Genomic DNA, 18479 nt, shown 5'->3' on the forward strand with positions numbered 1-18479 from the left:
TATCTGTTACCACCCCTTCGGGACCCTGCTCCATCTGGTCTGTCCTTTGATGTCTTGAACCCAATCTGCTCCTCTCCCATCCCTGGTTCCAAGCCATTATCCAGGCCCTGGGAAATCCAGACGTGGGATTAGAGAGGAGGCTTAAGGTTCACCTGTCTTTTCTCTCCAGTCCCAGACCTTCTTTGGTTACAGGTAGCATATGAACTTCTGGGGGTGTTGCGCTCATCTGGAGGAACTGTGCTGAGCCCCCAGGAGCTTCGAGTTTGGACCCCTCTCTTCCCTCAGCTGGGCCTCCGCTTCCTGCAGGAGCTGTCAGAGCCCCAGCTTAGAGCCATGCTTCCTGCACTGCAAGGAACCAGTGTCACACCTGCCCAGGTGGGCCTATCTCACTCCCTGGCTTCCATCTGCCACCCACGGAACCTCAGTCAAGAGAATTACATTCAAGGATACCATTGGGCCCCCTGAAGCCTCCTTTTCCTCTGTCCCAAGGAGGGCTCCCTCAACCCCCTTCCTCAGATGAAGAAGAGCCCAGAGCCAGGCTGGTCACTGGTGTGGTAGGGAGGGAGCTGGAAGTTTTGGAGGGCGGGCCCTAGGGACCTGCTTGGGACCTGGCTGCCAGGACCTGAGAGCTGTTGTTTCCTGTCCCATCCTCCCTTAGGCTGTCCTACTGCTTGGACGGCTCCTCCCTAGGCGTGACGTGAGTAGCAGCAACTTCTCAACATCCCCCAGAGCTCTCTGTCCACCCCCCTTTCCCTGGCTCCCTCTCAGCTCCCCTCATACCTGCCGCCTTTCTGTACTGTGATTGTCCTCTTCCCTACCACCTGGCCCAGCTTCTTCAGGCCTCTTGTCTCTCTTGCTCCCCAGCTGTCCCTGGAGGAACTCTGCTCCTTGCACCCTCTGCTTCCAGGCCTCAGCTCCCAGACATTCCAGGCCATCCCTAGGCGAGTTCTGGTTGGGGCCTGTTCCTGCCTGGCCCCTGAACTGTCACGCCTCTCAGCCTGCCAGACCGCAGCACTGCTGCAGACCTTTCGGGTATGAGAGCAGCAGGGAGGATGGCCAATCAGGGATGAGGGCTCTGGTTGGGAGGAGGGCATCTTCCCTGTGCCCAGGGAAGGCCCCTCAAACCTCATCACTTTTACACACACACACACACACACACACACACACACACACACACACACACATATACACGCATCTAATTCTCGTGCAGGTGAAAGATGGAGTTAAAAACATGGGTGCAACAGGTGCCAGTGCAGCTGTGTGTATCCCTGGTCAGGTACGTGTGGTTTCTCCTGACTGAGCTCCTCTCCACATCCCAGGGCTGTTTCATATGGCTGGTGCTGCCCCACATTCTCTCCCTGCAGTGGCCCCGAGAGTCCAAGCTAGCTCTGCGCCCACCAAGACATTCGTAGCTCTCCCCAGAGCCAGTTGCAGGACAGCATGACATCCTAGAATGTCAAAGCCACAAGGGTCTGAGAAATCTTCCAGGCCAGTCATCCTGTTTTCAGATAAAGGGACCAAGGCTCTGAGAAACTGAGGGAGTTTAGTCCATCAGGTGCCTAATCAACAGTGACACTTGACCACAACCGTCTTTTATGTGAAGGCTCTTGGGTGTGCCCTGTTAGAGTGGCACATGCCATTCCACCCTTCTCCTAGTTTTGGTCCCTTCCTGCCCCCATGGTTCCCCTACTTCTTTGAGGCCTGAGTCCAGACCCTTTCACCTATCACTACACTGCTACACCCACCCCACCGGCAGCCTATCCCCACCACCTGGCCAGACTGCCTGCTGCCTCTGCTCCCACTAAAGCTGCTACAGCTGGACTCTGCTGCTCTTCTGGCTAACCGAAGGCATTACCGGGAGCTGCCCTGGTCTGAGCAGCAGGTAATTCTTCCCACTACCCCAGAACTCCCTTCTCTCACTATTTTCCACCTCCCTCACCCATCCCTCAGACATACGGCACATTATCCCTAGCATCCCTTATGATGTGACCTGCTTTGCTCTTTCTTTTTCCCTCCTCCCTATTGCCTATTTTCTGTCTCTCTCTCTCTCTGTCTCAGCAGTGGGCATTTGGGAGAGTAGGAGGCTGGTGGGACCCACAGGGTGAAGAGGCAGCAGTGGGTCCAAGGCATCATAGGTCCTTGGGCAATATCTCTGCTGGGAAGTGGCTCCTCTTTCTTTCTCCTGTAGGCACAGTTTCTCTGGAAGAAGATGCAGGTGGCCACCAACCTGACCCTCAGGGATCTGCAGTGAGTAACTTGTGTTGAGCTGTGAGTTTAATTCAACTAACATTTTTTGAGTGCTTACCATGTGCCAGGCACCATGTGATATGTGGAGGAGTGGGGGTATGAGGATCAATGATGCATAGCCTCAGCCTGGGGGTCTTCTTCTGGCTCCTCCTCCCCTGACCCTCCTGCCCTTCCATAGCACAGTATCTATCCTGATTGGGTTCAGGTCCTAGCCCCATCACCTGTTTGTGATCTTGGGCAAGTCATTTAGCCTCTCTAAGCTTCAATTTTTCCTTCTGTAGAATAAGAATTAAAATGGTACCTTCTTACTACCACAGCATTGTAAGTCAACTATACTCCAATAAAAATTTTAAAAATAAATAAATAAAATGGTACCTTCCTATAGGTTGTGAAGATTAAATGAGATAAGGCATAAAAGGTACTTAATACAGTGTCGGGCCCAGTGTAAGCTTCTGGTAGACATTTGCTAATTAATCCTTCAGAGCCACTGACCAAGCAGGAATAAACAGGAGTTAAGTATCACCTTACTTCCACCCACAGTAAAAGAACCATGGGCTTCTGAAGACATGGCTCTAGTCTCACTTTACCACATTTCTAGTAGAATGATGCTGGGAATGTCACTTGACCTCTGTAAATCTTTATTTTCTTCTCTGATAAACAGTGATTATGTTGTGGGAAGCCAGTGAGAATATCTATGGAAAGATATTTCTCAAACTGTAAATTACCGTAAATGAACATCTGTACTTGTGTTGAGAATGTTGATATCAAGGAGCAGACAGGCTGTGGCACGTGTTGAATGAGCATCTACCCACTCACACATCTACAGGGCTCTGGGTACTCTGGCAGGGGGCATGTCCTGTGAGTTTCTGCAGCAGATCAACTCGATGGCAGACTTCCTTGAAGTGGTACACATGATCTATCAACTGTCCACTGGGGTTCGAGGGAGCCTGGTGAGAGGGGTGCTTGCGCATTAGTGGGAGCAGGGAGGCGGGGACGCTGGGTATAGAACCCAGCCTCTATGCTCAGCTCTGTCCTAAACCTGCTTCCCTACCCTGTCCTACAGAGGACCTGTATCTGGGCAGAGCTACAGAGAAGGATGACAATGCCGGAGCCAGAACTGGCAACCCTGGGGCCAGAACTGAGTGGGCTGGACACCAAGCTACTCCTGGACTTACCGTAAGGCTACAATTGGAGATACTGGATTCTCAGAAGGCTCAACCTAGGGTAGAAGATCTGCCCTTAGGAAATACCTTAGAGGTGGTGTTTTTCTGTCTGGTGGTTCCCTGACATCAGTTATGGCCTAAATCAGAGGATTCTTTTCAAAGTTGTGCTAGGGGAACTTTCCTGGTGGTCCAGTGGGTAAGACTGCATGCTCCCAATGCAGGGGTCCCAGGTTCGATCCCTGGTAGGGGAACTAGATCCCGCATGCATGCCACAAGTAAGAGTTCGCATGCTGCAACTAAGAAGTCCGCATACCGCAACTGAGTCCGCATGCAGCAACAAAGATACCGCATGCCACAACTAAAGATCACACATGCCGCAACGAAGATCCCACGTGCTGCATCTAAGACCTGGTGCAGCCTAAATAAGTAAATATTTTTTTAAAAACGAAAAACAAAGTTGCTCTAGGTATTGACTGGCTCCCCAAACAAGGCCCCAGCATGGGACACCTGAGCGTGGCAACATTGTGATGTGAGCTGCCAAGCAATATATATATATATTTAATATTTATTCGGCTGCGTTGGGTCCTAGTTGCAACACATGGGATCTTCATTTGCTGCGTATGGGGATCTTTAGTTGCAGCATGCGGGATCTTTAGTTGTGGCATGCAAACTCTTAGTTGCAGCATGTGGGATCTAGTTCCCTGACCGGGGATTGAACCTGGGCCCCCTGTATTGGGTGCATGGAGTCTTAGCCACTGGACCACCAGGGAAGTCCCCAAGCAATCTTATTATAACCTAGGCCACATTAATAGAGGTAGAGTATTTAAAATGAGGGAGGTAGAAGTTCCCTGGTGGCCTAGTGGTTAGGATTCCGGGCTTTCACTGCCATGGCCCGGGTTCAATCCCTGGTCATGGAACTGAGATCCCATAAGCCACATGGCATGGCCAAAAATAAAAATAAAAAATGAGGAAGGTAATGATTCAATTCTGCCCCACAGGACTGTAGTCTGCTTAGGGAACTGTGTTCTTAATATGTTCAGAGGAGTAGGTAAAGATAAAATGTATGAAGCATGTGATAAATACCTTCAAATACCCCAGGGGCTATCAAATAGAAAATAGATTGGCATGTTTCTGAATGGCCCCACTGGGCATGACTAGTACCAGCGAATGTAAATCAGATTTTTACACAATATGAGGAAAATTGTGGTAGTGAGTTCCTGGCCACTGGAGCTATTCAAGCCTAGTCTGGATGGCCCCATAGCAGGAATGTTGTAGAGCAAATTCAAGTATGCATGAGGAGAGAGAAGACTAGATGAACCTAAGGTGGCTCCTAAACTAGATACTCTAGGAGTTTATGAGTATCTCACTCACAGGCTTCTTTTCCCATTTTGCCCCCATGCTCACCCCATTGCCAACTGAACTGTAAGTCAGAGTAGGAAAAAGCTGGTGTTGGTCTTTCTGGGAGGTGACTCCATCCTTACATTTTTATAGACCTTCCCACAGATTTTGGCTTTTGTACTACTTGTTCCAGTTCCAGACTTGGCAACCCTAGATAGAGTACATGGTGTCACTTCTGATTTTTTGGCAAAATGGCTTTTTAAAAAATGCCTTTCAAATCTATTTAAATATATTGGTTCTTGGAGATAATTTAGAATCCCAAAGACCTGGATGAGGTGAAAGATCCTGGACCATGAGTTGGAAGACCTGCGTTCCTCATTTGTGAAAGAGAGATGAGAAAATACCTCTCTTACCCCCAGGTTTTGCCATAGAATCAAATGAGATAATGCCTAAAAGAACTTTGTCAATTGTATAGTGCTATACGAACGAGAGGGGACCTTCTCACAATAAGTAGAGGAAGGGTCGTACTGTGGAAAACAGGAACTGAGATTAAGACCCCACCATTTGATCTCTTTGAACCTCAGTGTTTAATAAAATGGGGGAGGGGACTTAGTGATACTTAATATTTGGGGCTTTTGATTCCATTAGATGAGGTAGGATTGTTTGTTACTTCTCAAGAAGACTGGAAATATGTCACTCCCTTTGTTCTCTCCCTGCAAGCACTGTGGTGGGAACTGGATCTGGGGCTTCCTTTCCAGGGCCACAGGGTTTGGTCTAGTGTTGCCTCTTGTCTGGGCAATGTGGCATTCTGTGGTCCCTTCTCAACTTGGCTCAATTCTGAGTCCCCCCACTGTCAAACTGCTATAGGATCCGGTTGATGGACAGACTGTCCAGTGAATCCATTATGTTGGTGGTGGAGCTGGTACGAGGCACTCCAGAGCAGCTGCTGGAACTGACCCCACTCCACCGGGCAGCCCTGGCAGAAAGGGCACTAGAAAACTTGGTAAGAGTCCACACCATCAGACTCAGAACTGTAGCCTGGGCCATTCTTACCACTCAGACAATGCTCTCTGTCTTCTAGGCCCAGACCTGAACTTTTGCTGCCAAACAGGTTTTTGTCTACAAGGCCTTAGCCCCTAGATCTACCTCTGTGTTCCATTCCTTGATAGTCTGCTTCATGTTTCTTGTCCATATATCCCTTGGAGTATAAGAATTCCTTGGATTCCACCTCCCAGTCTTCCTGCCTGCTCCTATTTGGGCTCATTGTTTAGAAAAGTGCACAATGACAATGAACTTCATAGGGTCTTGGGTTGGGAGCTGGAGGGAGGCAAGGTCAAAGGTCTTGGTGTCTTTATCAAAGAGACTGGTCCTTTGAGACAGCAGTGCATTGTCCCAAGGCCTGATGCCCCTCTCCAGGCTCCAAAGGAGACAACAGTGTCAAGGGAAGTGCTGGAGACATTGGGTCCCTTGGTTGGATTCCTGGGGATAGAGAGCACACGACGGATCCCCCTACAGATCCTGCTGGCCCATCTCAGTCAGCTGCAGGGCATCTGCCTAGGAGAGCCATTTGCCACAGAGCTGGGATGGCTGCTGTTGCAGGAGCCTGTTCTTGGGTACGGACCTCCGGGAACTTCAGATTCTAACTCATTCTTCACCCACCCTCTCAACCACCCTTATCAGTGGCAGCCCATTCAATATGCTTGAGGTCCTTGGAGCCCTGAGTCCCCAGTCCCAGCATGTCTTTCCTCTTCCTTCTCCTCACAGTTCACTCAGCATCCCAATCCCTGATCTTCTTTCTGTCCCTCAGGAAACCAGAGTTATGGAGCCAGGATGAAGTCGAGCAAGCAGGACGCCTAGTATTCACTCTGTCTCCCGAGGCTATTTCCTTGATCCCCAGGGTGAGGTGAAGGAACAAGGGAGGGAGTAAGAGTAGAGAGGGGACTGGGGAGCTGGTTCCAGGGAGCTAAGACCAAGGAAGTTGAGGGCAAAGGGTGTGAAGCCCAAATTTAGCAGGGGGGCGGGGACTGCTAAAAAGAGACAGGACTTTGGAATTACAGCTGTAGCAGCTGGTCCTGACCTGCCCGGCTCTGCCCACCCTCCTTCTACCTTCTCACCCAGGAGGCCTTGGGCCCAGAGACCCTGGAGCGGCTCCTAGAAAAGCAGCAGAGCTGGGAGCAGAGCAGAGCTGGACAGCTGTGTGCAGGGCCACAGCTCACTGCCAAGAAAGCAGCCCTGGTAGCTGGGTTTGTGCGGCCCACCGCGGAGGATCTCCCAGGTGAAACTCCCCACATGCCCATACATGTAGCATGGTGTACAGGAAAGAGTTTCCAACAATGCAGTCAGACTTGTGCCCTTTAAGCAGATTTGTATAACTTCTCTCTAGGCTGGGGTTTTCTAACGTATAAAGCACAGAGGTGTGAGGGATGATCTTCAAGGTCTCTTCTAGTTCTAGGGTTCTATAGCTCTGGGAATTTATAACTCATTATATTTTTAGCCCAGGACTCCCCTTTCCCTGCTCGCTTATCCCTGTTAACAGCTAACTCAGCTCTAGGCTTGATTAAGCGTGGAGCTCTCTCCTGGGAAGACGCTTAGGATGGAGGAAGGTGACACTATGGGGCTAGGGACCTGGGTTCCAATCTAGATCTGCCATTCAGTCCTTGAGCAACCCCGTCGGTCTTCCATCTATACAATGAGGGACTTATCCTCTCCAGTCACTTGTTCTAATATCGAGTCCTATAAATCTCACACTGTAGTAATCCCTTGAGCCATGCTGCCCATATTGCCCTGTCCTTCAAAGGTTGGGGGGGGGTCATTCCATCTATAGCTATCTCTCTGGGCATACTTTAGTACTACACTGACACCCTGGCCCTGCCTTCCCCCTTTAGAACCTGTGCCAAATTGTGCAGACGTACGGGGAACATTCCCATCAGCCTGGTCTGCAACCCAGATCGCAGAGATGGAGCTTTTAGACTTTGAAGACTGCCTAGCACTGTTTGCAGGAGACCCAGGACTTGGGCCTGAGGAACTACGGGCAGCGATGGGCAAAGCAAAACAAGTTAGTGATGGGAGAGTCCAGTTGGGGTTGGAGGTGGAATAACATAAGGAAGCCGGTTGGGTGTGATATGGAACACAAGGGAATGGATAGCTGGGTGAGGGGTGGGGGACATAGGAGATAAAAGAATTAGAGGGTTTGGATCCTGAGTAGGAAGTCAGAGGGGATGAATACTGAGGGAAGGAAGCTAGTGAAATGGGTAGAGGGACTAGAGAAGTGGTTACCAAACTTTAGTGTGTATCAAAGTCATCTAGGGAGCAGGTTTTTTAAATGCTTATTCGAGGATCTCATGCTAGACTCACTGAAGAAGAATCTCTGAGGATGGGGTCTGGGCATCTGCATCTTAACAGTCACCGCCCACCCCCAAACCCCAAGTCTGGTGCACGTAAGAGTTTAGAACTCATGGACTAGAGTCTGCTATTCTTCACTACTGAGACTCTAGAGTCTTTTAATAACACCTGAGTCAGAGGAACCTTAATCCAGTCCTCTCATTTTACAGTTGAAGAAACTAAAGACCCAGAGAAGGCAAGTGATTTGTCCAGAGTTACACAGCTAAGGTCATAGGCAAAACTAAGACCCAGCATTCTGACTCTTAATCCAGTGCTTTTTCCATTCACACTCTTCCTCTCTTTCTCTAGTTGTGGGGTCCCCCTGGGGGATTCCGTCCTGAGCAGATCCTGCAGCTGGGTCGGCTCTTAATAGGTCTAGGAGAGAGGGAACTACAGGAGCTGAGGCTGGTTGACTGGGGTGTGCTGAGCACCCTGGGGCAGATAGATGGCTGGAGCTCCATCCAGGTAACATCTTCTCTCCTCTCTACCACCTTCCAAACACCCATCCCACAGATACAGGCCTCTAGGGCATCTAAAGCCCAAGGAATTTCTTTCCTGTGATCCTGCCTGGCCATTCTTTCTATCTTTTCCTAATACCCCATACTAGTAGCCTTAGGAACTCTGTGATTTATTCACTCTGAGGCCCTGGACACATAATACTTCCTTCTGCCTCCTTTCCCTTTGGCCTTCTTTTTTTCCATCCTTCTCTTTTTTGGATCCTCAACCTTTCCCATGGCCATTGGATCTTCAGGTCTTTTTATTTTTAAATAAATTTATTTATTTTATTTATTTATTTTTGGCTGCGTTGGGTCTTCATTGCTGTGCGTGGGCTTTCTCTGGCTGCGGCAAGCGGGAGCTACTCTTGGTTGCATTGCATGGGCTTCTCATTGCGGTGGCTTCTCTTGCTGCGGAGCACGCGGGCTTCAGTAGTTTTGGCTCGAGGGCTCAGTAGTTGTGGCACGTGGGCTTTAGAGCACAGGCTCAGTGGTTGTGGCGCACGGGCTTAGTTGCTCCGCGGCACGTTGGATCTTCCTGGTCCACGGCTCAAACCCGTGTCCCCTGCATTGGCAGGCAGATTCTTAACCACTGCGCCACCAGGGAAGCCCAGATCTTCAGGTCTTAATAATAAAAAATCCAGTAGCACTTGTCCCTTCCCTAAGCAGTTGCCCATCCATGACTTCCCCATGACTTCTCTCCTTATCCTGTGGCCTCCACCCCCACCTCAGCTCCGGGTTGTGGTCTCCAGTTTCCTGAAGCAGAGTGGTCGGCACGTGAGCCACCTGGACTTCCTCCACCTGACTGCACTGGGTTACACGCTCTGTGGACTTCGGCCAGAGGAGCTGCAGTATATCAGCAGTTGGGAGTTTAGGTCACCTGTGGAGGAGGGTGTGGGTGGTGGTGCTGAGGGAAATGTGGGCTCACTGGGGAGGGAAGGATCATGCAGGAGTGGTCCCATGGAGGAAGGGATCTCACCTGAAGCCATTTCTACCATCAACTCATGACCATGGACCCTTATCACCATGGCTGAATCCTTCTCCCTTCCTTCCCACTCTTCCACAGCCAAGCAGCTCTCTTCCTGGGCAACCTGCATCTCCCGTGTTCTGAGGAGCAACTGGAGGTTCTGGCCCAGCTCCTTGTGCTGCCTGGTGGCTTTGGCCCAGTCAGTAACTGGGGGCCTGAGATCTTCACCGAAATTGGTACAATAGCAGGTAGGGAGACTGGGCCACTGCTGCTGCTGGTTGTCAGGGGTTGGTTTCCATACCATGGATGGACTGGTTGGAGGACTGCTCTGGAGTTCTTAAGGTGGGAGTCTGAGAAGGCATTTAGGTAAGAGGTTGGAGATGTGTTGGGGAAGGTCTATGGTAGGATACCTTGGGATTATCTGGAGAAGGCCAGTATAAGATAACATTTGCATGCCCATCCCACTTGCTTCAACAGCTGGAATCCCAGACCTGGCTCTTTCAGCACTGCTGGGAGGACAGATCCAGGGCCTTACCCCTCTGGCCATTTCTGTCATCCCTCCTCCGAAATTTGCTGTGAGTATTGATGGAGTGGGGTCTGGGGTGACCACAAGAGAGCCAGGGCCCAACAAGGGCTACAGTGGATGTCCTGATTCTTGCTTCCACCCCTAGGTGGTGTTCAGCCCCACCCAGCTATCTAGTCTCACCAGTGTTCAGGCTGTGGCTGTCACTCCTGAGCAAATGGCCTTTCTGAGTCCTGAGCAGCGACGAGCAGTTGCATGGGCCCAGTATGAGGGGAAGGAGACCCCAGAACAGCAGGGTGAGTTCCCAACTGCACAGCTTGACCCACCAACCCCTGACCCAGAATCTGAACCCTAACTTGGTACTGGTTGGCTCACAGAACCCTTCAGGGAGGTCCTGGAGTGAAGGGATCTACAGGCAGATAGTTTCCAAGTATCAATGGCTCCTGTGGAGCAGAGCTGTGATATTCTTTCCATTCTCTGTCTCATTATAGGTCGAAGCACAGCCTGGGGCCTCCAGGACTGGTCACAACCCTCCTGGGCCCTGGCATTGACCATCTACTTTCTTGGCAACCTGCTATGAGCCTGTCTCTGCAGTTAAAGAGAGAGATTGTTGGGAAAGACATTTTAAGTAATAATGAATAAAGTGCAAATGGAAGTGCAATCTAATTATCCTCAGGAAGCTGATGAGGAATATGGGTAAAATGCTAATGCTTTCCACCCACCTGAGAATCAGTGTTCCTGGCATGCCATATCTGGAGTCTCTTTCCATCACAAATAATCCCACTGCCTTTTTTTTCTTCTGGAGGCTAGTTCCTCCTCATCCCACCATTAGAAATAACACAACTGGAGTGTAGCCAGTAGTCTTTACTAGGACAGAGGGAGTGAGGGGGGAAAGGGAGGATCCAGAGTAAGGAGAATGGGCCACTGTTAGAATGGCAGAGGTCCTGGGAGTCTTGAGTCATCTGCTGGGGATGGGAGTTAATGCTTGTTGGGGAGAGGCGGAGGGACGCGGATATCCTGGCCTCTCTCCAGACGCCGTTCACAGTCAATCAAATAGTTTACTCCATCGATGACCAGCTGCACCAGCTCCACCTGAAGGACACTAACCCTTGATCTCTGCTTCCCACAATCTGACTCTCTTCCGCACTGATTTGACTGCTCTGGGAACTCGTTTCCAATTTCCTCCCCACTCAACCTGAATTTCATTTCAGATTCTATTACATTCCTGAGGCTCACTCCCTGTCACATCTCAACCCCCACAGACCTATCCCGAATCCCTAAGAATCTCACCTCTGACTTGCCCAGTCGGTCCAAATTAGAGATGTCAATGATGTTGCCTGTGGCAGCTGTGTCCACTCCTCCAGTTCCACGTTTTTGGAGTCTTAGGTTCTCTAGGATCTTTGGGAAGCGGCTATCCTAGAGGGGAGATAGAGATTGGGGGGCAGGGTCAACACAGGCAGAGATTGGTTCGACCTGAAAGAGCCCTGAACCCACTCAGAGCTCTTCCCCTTGACTCTTTAGCTACACTATGTCTGCTCCTTTCCAAAATGCCCAATCCCTCCCACCCATACACAGCCACCTTCCTCCTTCACAACCCTCTAACTCCACAACTCCTTTACTTTGCTTAGCAGGGGCAGTTTGACGTGCACTCCTGCCCGAAGTCCAGTGCCTAGGTTAGACGGACAGGTCAAGATGTATCCCAAACGCTCATTCCACATGAACTCCCAGCCACGCTCCTGGATCAGCCGCTCCACCTGAGTGCAGAAAGGCTCTGTTAGTGAAAAGTCAGGGATATGCTAGCCTTCCCTTAGCTAGATCCACAGGAACTCTAGAACTATGTCTAGAAACAAAGACTTGGGATGTGAAAGAATGACACTGAATTTTTTTTTTTTTTTTTTGGTGGAAATGGCTCATTATCATGCATAAAAGATAATTTTGATGTTGCAAGCCCATAATGATGAGATTGTGCAAAAATATCCTGTGTGGAAGAAGAGAAACCTGAGGGAATGATGCATTAAGGATCATCTAGGGAGATGAACAGAGGTGGTAAACTGAACTGAGAAAAGATCGATTATTCAATGAGTTCTGCATGCATTGACATCTTTACTTTGCTAATGAGCCTAGAGCTTGGAAGGTTCTTTCAGCCAGAAAATGAGGTTGTAGGCTTTGCAACAGGAAGAGGCAAGGGAGCCTGTTAACTGTGGAAAGAGCACATGTGAGAAAGCAAGAGGAAGGTGAAAATGGAGCAGAAGAGCCGGATTCATAGTTGTGGAGGGTAGGGAAGGAGTGTGGGAAGCATGTTTTTGTTTCACGTAAGCATCCTAATCATGAAGATGACTGTTACGAGTTGAAGAGACTGGAGATCTGCCGGAGTTGATGGACATGAAGACCACTACCTAACCTGAGTAAGGGGACGCTGTTCCTAGTTCAGAAAGAACCATGGCATAGGGGGATATTGTATATGATGAACAAGGGGAAATTCTTCCATCTAGAATAGTAACAGCAGTTAACACTTAGGGAACACTTATTACGGTCCATGCACTTTACATGCATTATCTCACTTAAACCCCACAACTTAAAATGTAGGAAGTCTTACTCTCCCAATTTTACAGATGAGAATACTAAGGCATATAATTTAATATGTTACCTATTACTTGCTAAAAATAACAGAAACTTCCCAGGCAAGATCTAAACGGAAGAGGAGCTCTCTCCCTTTACAAGTTCAAAATAGAACTGTATACATGAGAAAATACAATAAGGATTGGGTTTATGGGGATTTGTAATCTGGAATTGAATATGGAGACCTAATCCATATAGGACTGAGGATTCAGTTCAACTCCTCACGCAGAGCAACGCACTTTGGAACTTAGGCCATTCCATCCTCCACCTTCCCTGGTTTCCCTCCTACTCTCAGCTTAAAATCTAGACATGCTACTTTAGCAAGAATGACAGAATCCAGAGTTAAGGCCTACTTTGGCTCCCAACTGGGTGGTTACATTAGAATCATGAGCATACCAATCTCTCACTCCTTACATCCATCCAGGCTTAAACCTTTTCCTTATCTGCACATCCCACCATCCCACACCACACCCCCCAGGCACTGAGCCACCATCTCATTTACTCCTTCTTTGCATTATTTGGCAACTGCTTTATTTACTTCCTTAGATTCCTGACATTCTCTCTTCCTATTCTTAGGGTGACCACGTATCCTGGCTTTCCCTGGACAGTTCTGATTTATACCTCTTGTCCTAGAGTGATAGGTGGTGATCCTTTTCACCATCGAAAGTATCCTGGGTTGGTTGATAAATTATATGGTCAGTCTACCATTTTTCTTTTTCTTTTTTTTTTTTTGTAGTACATAGGCCTCTCACTGTTGTGGCCTCTCCCATTGCGGAGCGCAGGCTCCGGACGCGCAGGCTCAGTGGCCATGGCTCACGGGCCCAGCCGCTCCGCGGGATGTGGGATCTTCCTGGACCAGGGCACGAACCCGTGTCCCCTGTATCGGCAGGCGGACTCTCAACCACTGCGCCACCAGGGAAGCCCCAATCTACCCATTTAAATTTGTTTTTTCCTCAAGTCCTCCCACCTAGTTCCCTTATACACTCTTCTCCGACCTCTTTGAGGCCTCGGCAGAATCTTTCAAACACTTTCTTCATGTTGCCACCCTTCTCCATGGAGATGACCCGTGTATGATCCTCCTCATTCACCCAGATCAAGAAGCTCTTCTCATTGTTGTGCCTGAAGGCAGGAGAGAGGGAGGGACAGGTATTAAGAGGCAGGGCAAGAATTGGGAGAGATAGAAAAAAAAGGGCACTTATAGGGGCAGGGGGTAAGCTAAGCCTCATACCAGATTCCACGAGCATCTGGCCAGTCTCGAGCCATTCCTGCTGCGGTCAATAATGGGGACACAGGTTTATCAAACAGGAAGTGGTCCTGGGGAGAGTAAAGGGACTTGGGTTAAGAATCCTCACAGTAGCCCCTGGGCTTCTCAGAGCCCATCTACCTCATCTGGCCCAGCCTCCCCTGACTATTCTTTCCATCTGCCCCTCCTGCCCAGTTCGCTCTCAAAGCCCCTCACATCAATTAGCTGCTGCTGCTCAGCCTCTGTCATCTCACTGAGCCGATAGTAGCGTCCAGCCAGGTCACCCTTCAGGCCACTCAGTGCCTCCACCACAACACGCTCCACCTCTCGTCGCTCTGCCCGGGTGCAGGCTGGAGGCAGGCTGAGACCCCGGATACTTCGGCCAGTTCTGACTCTTGTGGACAATACATACCTCTCATCAAAGTAGCCAGAACGGATCTGGGGAATCAGAGAAATTAATGTAAGTCACAGAAACACAGTGGATGGGAGCTCAGGGCCTTTGGGAAGGAGAGACCTTAAGGACTAGAGGGGTCCTCATTGCCTGCACTGGAGGAAGCCCATTGGGCAAGCACTCCAACTGAAAGGGCATTGTAAACCCTCCCCCAAACCTGCCCACCTTGGGGGGTAGCCATTCTCATCCGCCCTCTCCTCTCTACAGAGGCTGCTCCTGAACATACAATTCTTTCCCCACACAGACTAAAAGCTCAGCAGTATAATGACTATGAGTCAGGGTATAATTATGGTTGAAGGGACTGGAGAAACAGAATGTTGTATATAAGGCAATGCAAGTCAGAAGTGGAATATTCGACCTACCTTGCTGGCATCCAGGTCAGTGGTATGTTTCATCGTCTGGGGGTTATATCCATTGTGTCGTTCTTGGATCACAGGGTCAAACAGCTCAGCAAATACCTGAGGGGCAGTTCAGAGGAAGAGGGTGGTTAAGGAGAGGGAATCCCTTCCCAAGGTTTAGTTGTGGATTGATTTCACTGGGTGAGAAAACATGAGTATGGATGGTCCAGTCTTAAGGGTAAGTGAGGTCTTTAGGGGAAAGGAGCTGGGATTACTGGGGAGATAAATTGGGTCACCAGGGGAACTCTGGGGGCCCCCTACCTCATAGGTCTCCTCATCACCAGCTACCATGCCCACAGTCTTGATGAAGGGGTGGCCAGGGTTGTCCACGCCAGTCTGGATACATTGATCTAGCGTCCAACCAGTGGGTGTGGTCTTGTCGCAGAGCCGGGCATAGACTGCTGGGGTCAGGTGACTGGCCATGCAGTTGTTGTGCTTTCGGAGGTCTGGGTACTCAGCACTAGGGAGGGGGTACCAGTAACCATGGAGGGAGGGCACAGGGGGCCTAGACCCAGTGCACTCAGCTGGGAGCATGTCTGGCTTTGTTCCTTGGGAGGAGGGGAGGTTAGAGGGAGGCTAAACCTTGGTAATCTCATCAGGGACTTTCAGGATCTATTCTTTCCCAAGAGTTCTAGCTTCCTCTGGCTGGAGGCTCAATTCTCCCAGATCTGCTCAGTTCTTTCCTCCCATGGACACAACATTAGGGATGGGGGGAGGGGAAAGACTAAGGAGGGGAATTCAGGAAACGGGAGAGAACAGCAGGAAAAGGAGATGGAGGAGAGCGGAAAGGATAGTTCCTGGTCTCTCAATTAGGAATTTGGGCAGGGTAGGTGCAACCAGAACTCACAGGGCCAGAGCTGGCCTTGGGGGTGGGAACTGCGGGCTCCAAGTCCTCAGGAATGCTTTCACCTTATGGTTTTGGCCTCCATCCCCACCCCCACTGAGGTTTTCAGACTGTCCAGCGCCTGTACTCCAGAGCCTTCGTGACTATAACCCTTCTCTGTTGCCCAGGTCCCCATCTCCATCCCCGTCAGCAACTACCCGTCCCCCACCCCCCACCCTCACCCGGGCGCCTGAGACACTGATACCTCGGGGGATACAGCCTCCGTCGTTCGCCGGCGGCTCGAACAGGTTCCGAGCGGAGAAGAAACCCAGCGGCTAGAGACCCAGCTCCAGCCAAAGCCAGGAGTCTGAGCCCCGGGCGGGCAGACAGGAGACGAGAGAAGGGACCAGCCATGGCTTGAGGGTCTGGTTACGGAATCCCGGAGTAAGAGCTGGCTCAGGGCAGGAACCGGGAGGGAGGATGCAAACAGGCTGACTGAGAGCCGGAGGTGGGTGCGAGGCTGGAGCCGAAATGGAGGGAGGCTGGAGCGGGAGTGGAAGCCGGTGCCGACCAGGCTGCAGAAGAGGCGCAATGAGCTAGCGGCGGTCGGGCGCAGGAGAGGGAAGCAGAGCTGCAGTCTCCAGGGGTGGGGCTCATGCAGGCCCCGCCTTCCCGCCTGCCACGGCCCTAGGTGTGCGGGGGCAGAGGGCAGGCACCACCCACCAGGTAGATTAGGAGGACTGGAGATTCGCAGCCTTAGGCCGGGGAACGGGCCCACCTGAGATGAGGTCGCCCAGATTTCAGCACCAAGTAGAGGACAGCACCCAAGGGGACAGGAGAGACCCGAACACCCTTCCCCTAAGCCTCCCGGTTTAATAGGAAACCCGTTTCGTCGCCCTGTGGGTGTGAAAGCGTGACACTACCCAACCTCTTCTCGTTTTTTCGGCCTGCCTCAGCAACCTCTCCATCTTCCCAGGGGAGGCGGCCTCGGGGAACCGTGGAATAAACACAGATACCAGAGGAAGACAAAGAGAAAGCACACAAGCAGACGCTGAGAAAGACACCAGCTGCCTCAAGGTCACCTTTTCCTTAGAACCAGGAAGAGGACCAAAGCTCCTCCCTGTCACACCTGTGCTCTCCTTATAAGGTTGTGGAAGGATTCCGGAGAGAAATCAGGGAAACAGGAACTCTTACCCCATCTGTGCTGTGTTGCCCGCCCCCACCCTGCCCCCAAGTCTGAAGCCCTGCTCTGTCCTTCCTCCACTTCTCATGATCCCCCACTTTTCCCCCTCCTCTGCCCTCCTCCCCATCTCCTACTTCACCTTTGATCTTTTACTTCTCAGAGTTTTTTCCAGGCTCTGACCAGTTTGCTGCTCACAGGACTCCCTCTGAGTATTCTCGGCAGGCTTGCCTACCTGTTGTTTGTGCTGGGCGTGGGGCTGGAGTTGGGCAAGGAATTATTATGCTTCCTTCTTCTCTCCCTTCTCCCCGCTCTCTGTAGCTCCCAGTTCCTGAGCTGAAGGGGAGTGTAAGGTGACGTGAAGGGTGTGGCGAGATGACGAGGTGTAGGACGGAAACAGGCAGGCACAGGTCCCCAACCACCACACGTGTTTCCTCTCTTGGCTCCCTAATGCTGTTTAATCCAGACTGTAAGGAGGGGTGTCCAAGGGCATGGGGTCACCAAGGAATCTCTGCCTTCCACCTGGTCCCTTCTCCTCCTCCCTCCTCACAAGGTGCATATTCATATTTGAGAGGGCTTTGTTCCCATATCTCCAAGTGTGACTTGGGTATGACTTGACCTTTGTCCTGGCAGAAGGAGAATGAATGCTTGGAGCTGAAATAGAGATGTGGGCTTCAGTATGGAGGGTCAGTTAAGATGGGGTAGGCATGGTGGCATTAGCCCATTCTTTCAGGTATTGATGACAAAATATCGGCCCTCTGTACACGGATGCCGAAACGAGATACAGAGACAGAGTTTTGGAGGAGAAAGAAATAGTAGCTTTATTCTTGGAGGGAACACAGCAGGCTAGCACCTCAAGAACTGTGCCCCCCTCCCTTTGGAATAGGGAGTGGTCTTCTAGTCAGGGCTCATGGTGGGGGGGTAGGTGATAAGGATCAAGGCAGTGACTGGGCTTGCATTCTTCTGATGGGTTGGTGGTGAGGTAAGTAGGAGTCAGCAACATCAACCTTCAGGTTCCAGCTGGTCTGGGGTCTGTGGGCAGCATACCCACCTGGAGGGGTTTCAGTATCTGCAAGACAGCTCAAAGATATCTTTGTGTGTGTCCGTTGATGGGGAACCAGGACCTTACCCCAAGGCTGCACTAACTGTTTCTCTTGACTGTTTCTCTCTTGTCTTGCATCCTCTCACTTCCCTGATTAACAACTGCTTGAACCTGCCTATTGGAAGTAGGGAAAGGTCATGGAGGCTGAATGAAGGCTATTTCCTGTAATCAAAGACATGGGGGACACAGAAAGTCTTTGTGCCCAGGAGCCCCACAGGGCCCTGCTCAGTATCATTACCTTGGTGTACCCACAAGACAGCAAGACACTTGTTAATCTTAAGGGAGAGGATCTGAGAAAAAGAAATTCCCTTCAAGTTGTCCACTGGCCTCACTGATGAGACCCCACTCCATCCCTTTACTCTCATTTCATTCATTCGTCTCAGGCTTCCCTAGTGCTCCTTTTCCTTTCTTCCTCATTTGTGGGTAGCCTTAGTAGCCAATTACCTCTCTTCCAGGTCCATCAGTTCCTTCTTCTCCTGGTAAGACAGTAATAATCAGAGAATAGATGGAGTTCTGCAGTTGTGTTACCTGAAAACTGGGTTCACCTTTT

The 18479-nt window shown here is 50.6% G+C and overlaps 2 protein-coding genes across 15 annotated transcripts in view; one reads left to right on the forward strand and one right to left on the reverse strand.

Annotated features, from left to right (window-relative positions):
- STRC (stereocilin) overlaps positions 1-10779 on the forward strand; it is a 37818-nt gene extending 27039 nt beyond the window's left edge. For 8 of the 13 annotated variants that reach the window (XM_032623799.1, XM_032623797.1, XM_032623798.1 and 5 more), the window contains 19 exons: positions 193-375; positions 659-697; positions 865-1032; positions 1211-1276; positions 1757-1882; positions 2189-2247; positions 3074-3197; positions 3311-3423; positions 5616-5751; positions 6165-6361; positions 6556-6646; positions 6867-7023; positions 7634-7803; positions 8439-8594; positions 9356-9498; positions 9690-9838; positions 10068-10165; positions 10262-10409; positions 10605-10779. In XM_032623799.1, the coding sequence (XP_032479690.1) occupies positions 193-375; positions 659-697; positions 865-1032; positions 1211-1276; positions 1757-1882; positions 2189-2247; positions 3074-3197; positions 3311-3423; positions 5616-5751; positions 6165-6361; positions 6556-6646; positions 6867-7023; positions 7634-7803; positions 8439-8594; positions 9356-9498; positions 9690-9838; positions 10068-10165; positions 10262-10409; positions 10605-10693 (2412 nt within the window). In that variant the 3' untranslated portion in view covers positions 10694-10779. The remainder of the gene's footprint in view (positions 1-192; positions 376-658; positions 698-864; positions 1033-1210; positions 1277-1756; positions 1883-2188; positions 2248-3073; positions 3198-3310; positions 3424-5615; positions 5752-6164; positions 6362-6555; positions 6647-6866; positions 7024-7633; positions 7804-8438; positions 8595-9355; positions 9499-9689; positions 9839-10067; positions 10166-10261; positions 10410-10604) is intronic. The other 5 variants (XM_032623801.1, XM_032623800.1, XM_032623804.1 and 2 more) reach the window with 5 other exon arrangements.
- A 182-nt stretch (positions 10780-10961) lies between these two features.
- On the reverse strand, positions 10962-17359 carry CKMT1A (creatine kinase, mitochondrial 1A). 2 transcript variants are annotated; one of them, XM_032624732.1, is made up of 10 exons: positions 16970-17359; positions 15913-16222; positions 15086-15284; positions 14789-14884; positions 14192-14413; positions 13961-14046; positions 13728-13851; positions 11733-11867; positions 11404-11529; positions 10962-11205 (listed from the first exon to the last, which is right to left on the reverse strand). In XM_032624732.1, the coding sequence occupies exons 2-10, from the start codon at positions 16059-16061 to the stop codon at positions 11092-11094; spliced, it is 1251 nt and encodes a 416-aa protein (XP_032480623.1). In that variant the 5' UTR covers positions 16062-16222; positions 16970-17359; the 3' UTR covers positions 10962-11091. The 2 variants fall into 2 exon arrangements, with proteins under 2 accessions (XP_032480623.1, XP_032480622.1); XM_032624731.1 differs by having other exon boundaries at positions 17063-17179.
- Between the last annotated feature and the right edge of the window lie 1120 nt (positions 17360-18479).

This window comes from Phocoena sinus, chromosome 2 (genome assembly GCF_008692025.1).
Source record: "Phocoena sinus isolate mPhoSin1 chromosome 2, mPhoSin1.pri, whole genome shotgun sequence".
In the NCBI taxonomy this organism is placed as follows: domain Eukaryota; kingdom Metazoa; phylum Chordata; class Mammalia; order Artiodactyla; family Phocoenidae; genus Phocoena; species Phocoena sinus.

What these genes read in the sequence shown, in the direction of transcription:
- CKMT1A (XM_032624732.1), bottom strand. Translation starts at nt 16,061, where the DNA reads ATGGCTGGTCCCTTCTCTCGTCTCCTGTCTGCCCGCCCGGGGCTCAGA. An exon ending in CGGAGGCTGTATCCCCCGAG is followed by an intron (nt 15,285 to 15,912) that starts GTATCAGTGTCT and finishes CCCCCTCCCTAG; the next exon opens with TGCTGAGTACCCAGACCTCC. An exon ending in GTGATGAGGAGACCTATGAG is followed by an intron (nt 14,885 to 15,085) that starts GTAGGGGGCCCC and finishes ACTGCCCCTCAG; the next exon opens with GTATTTGCTGAGCTGTTTGA.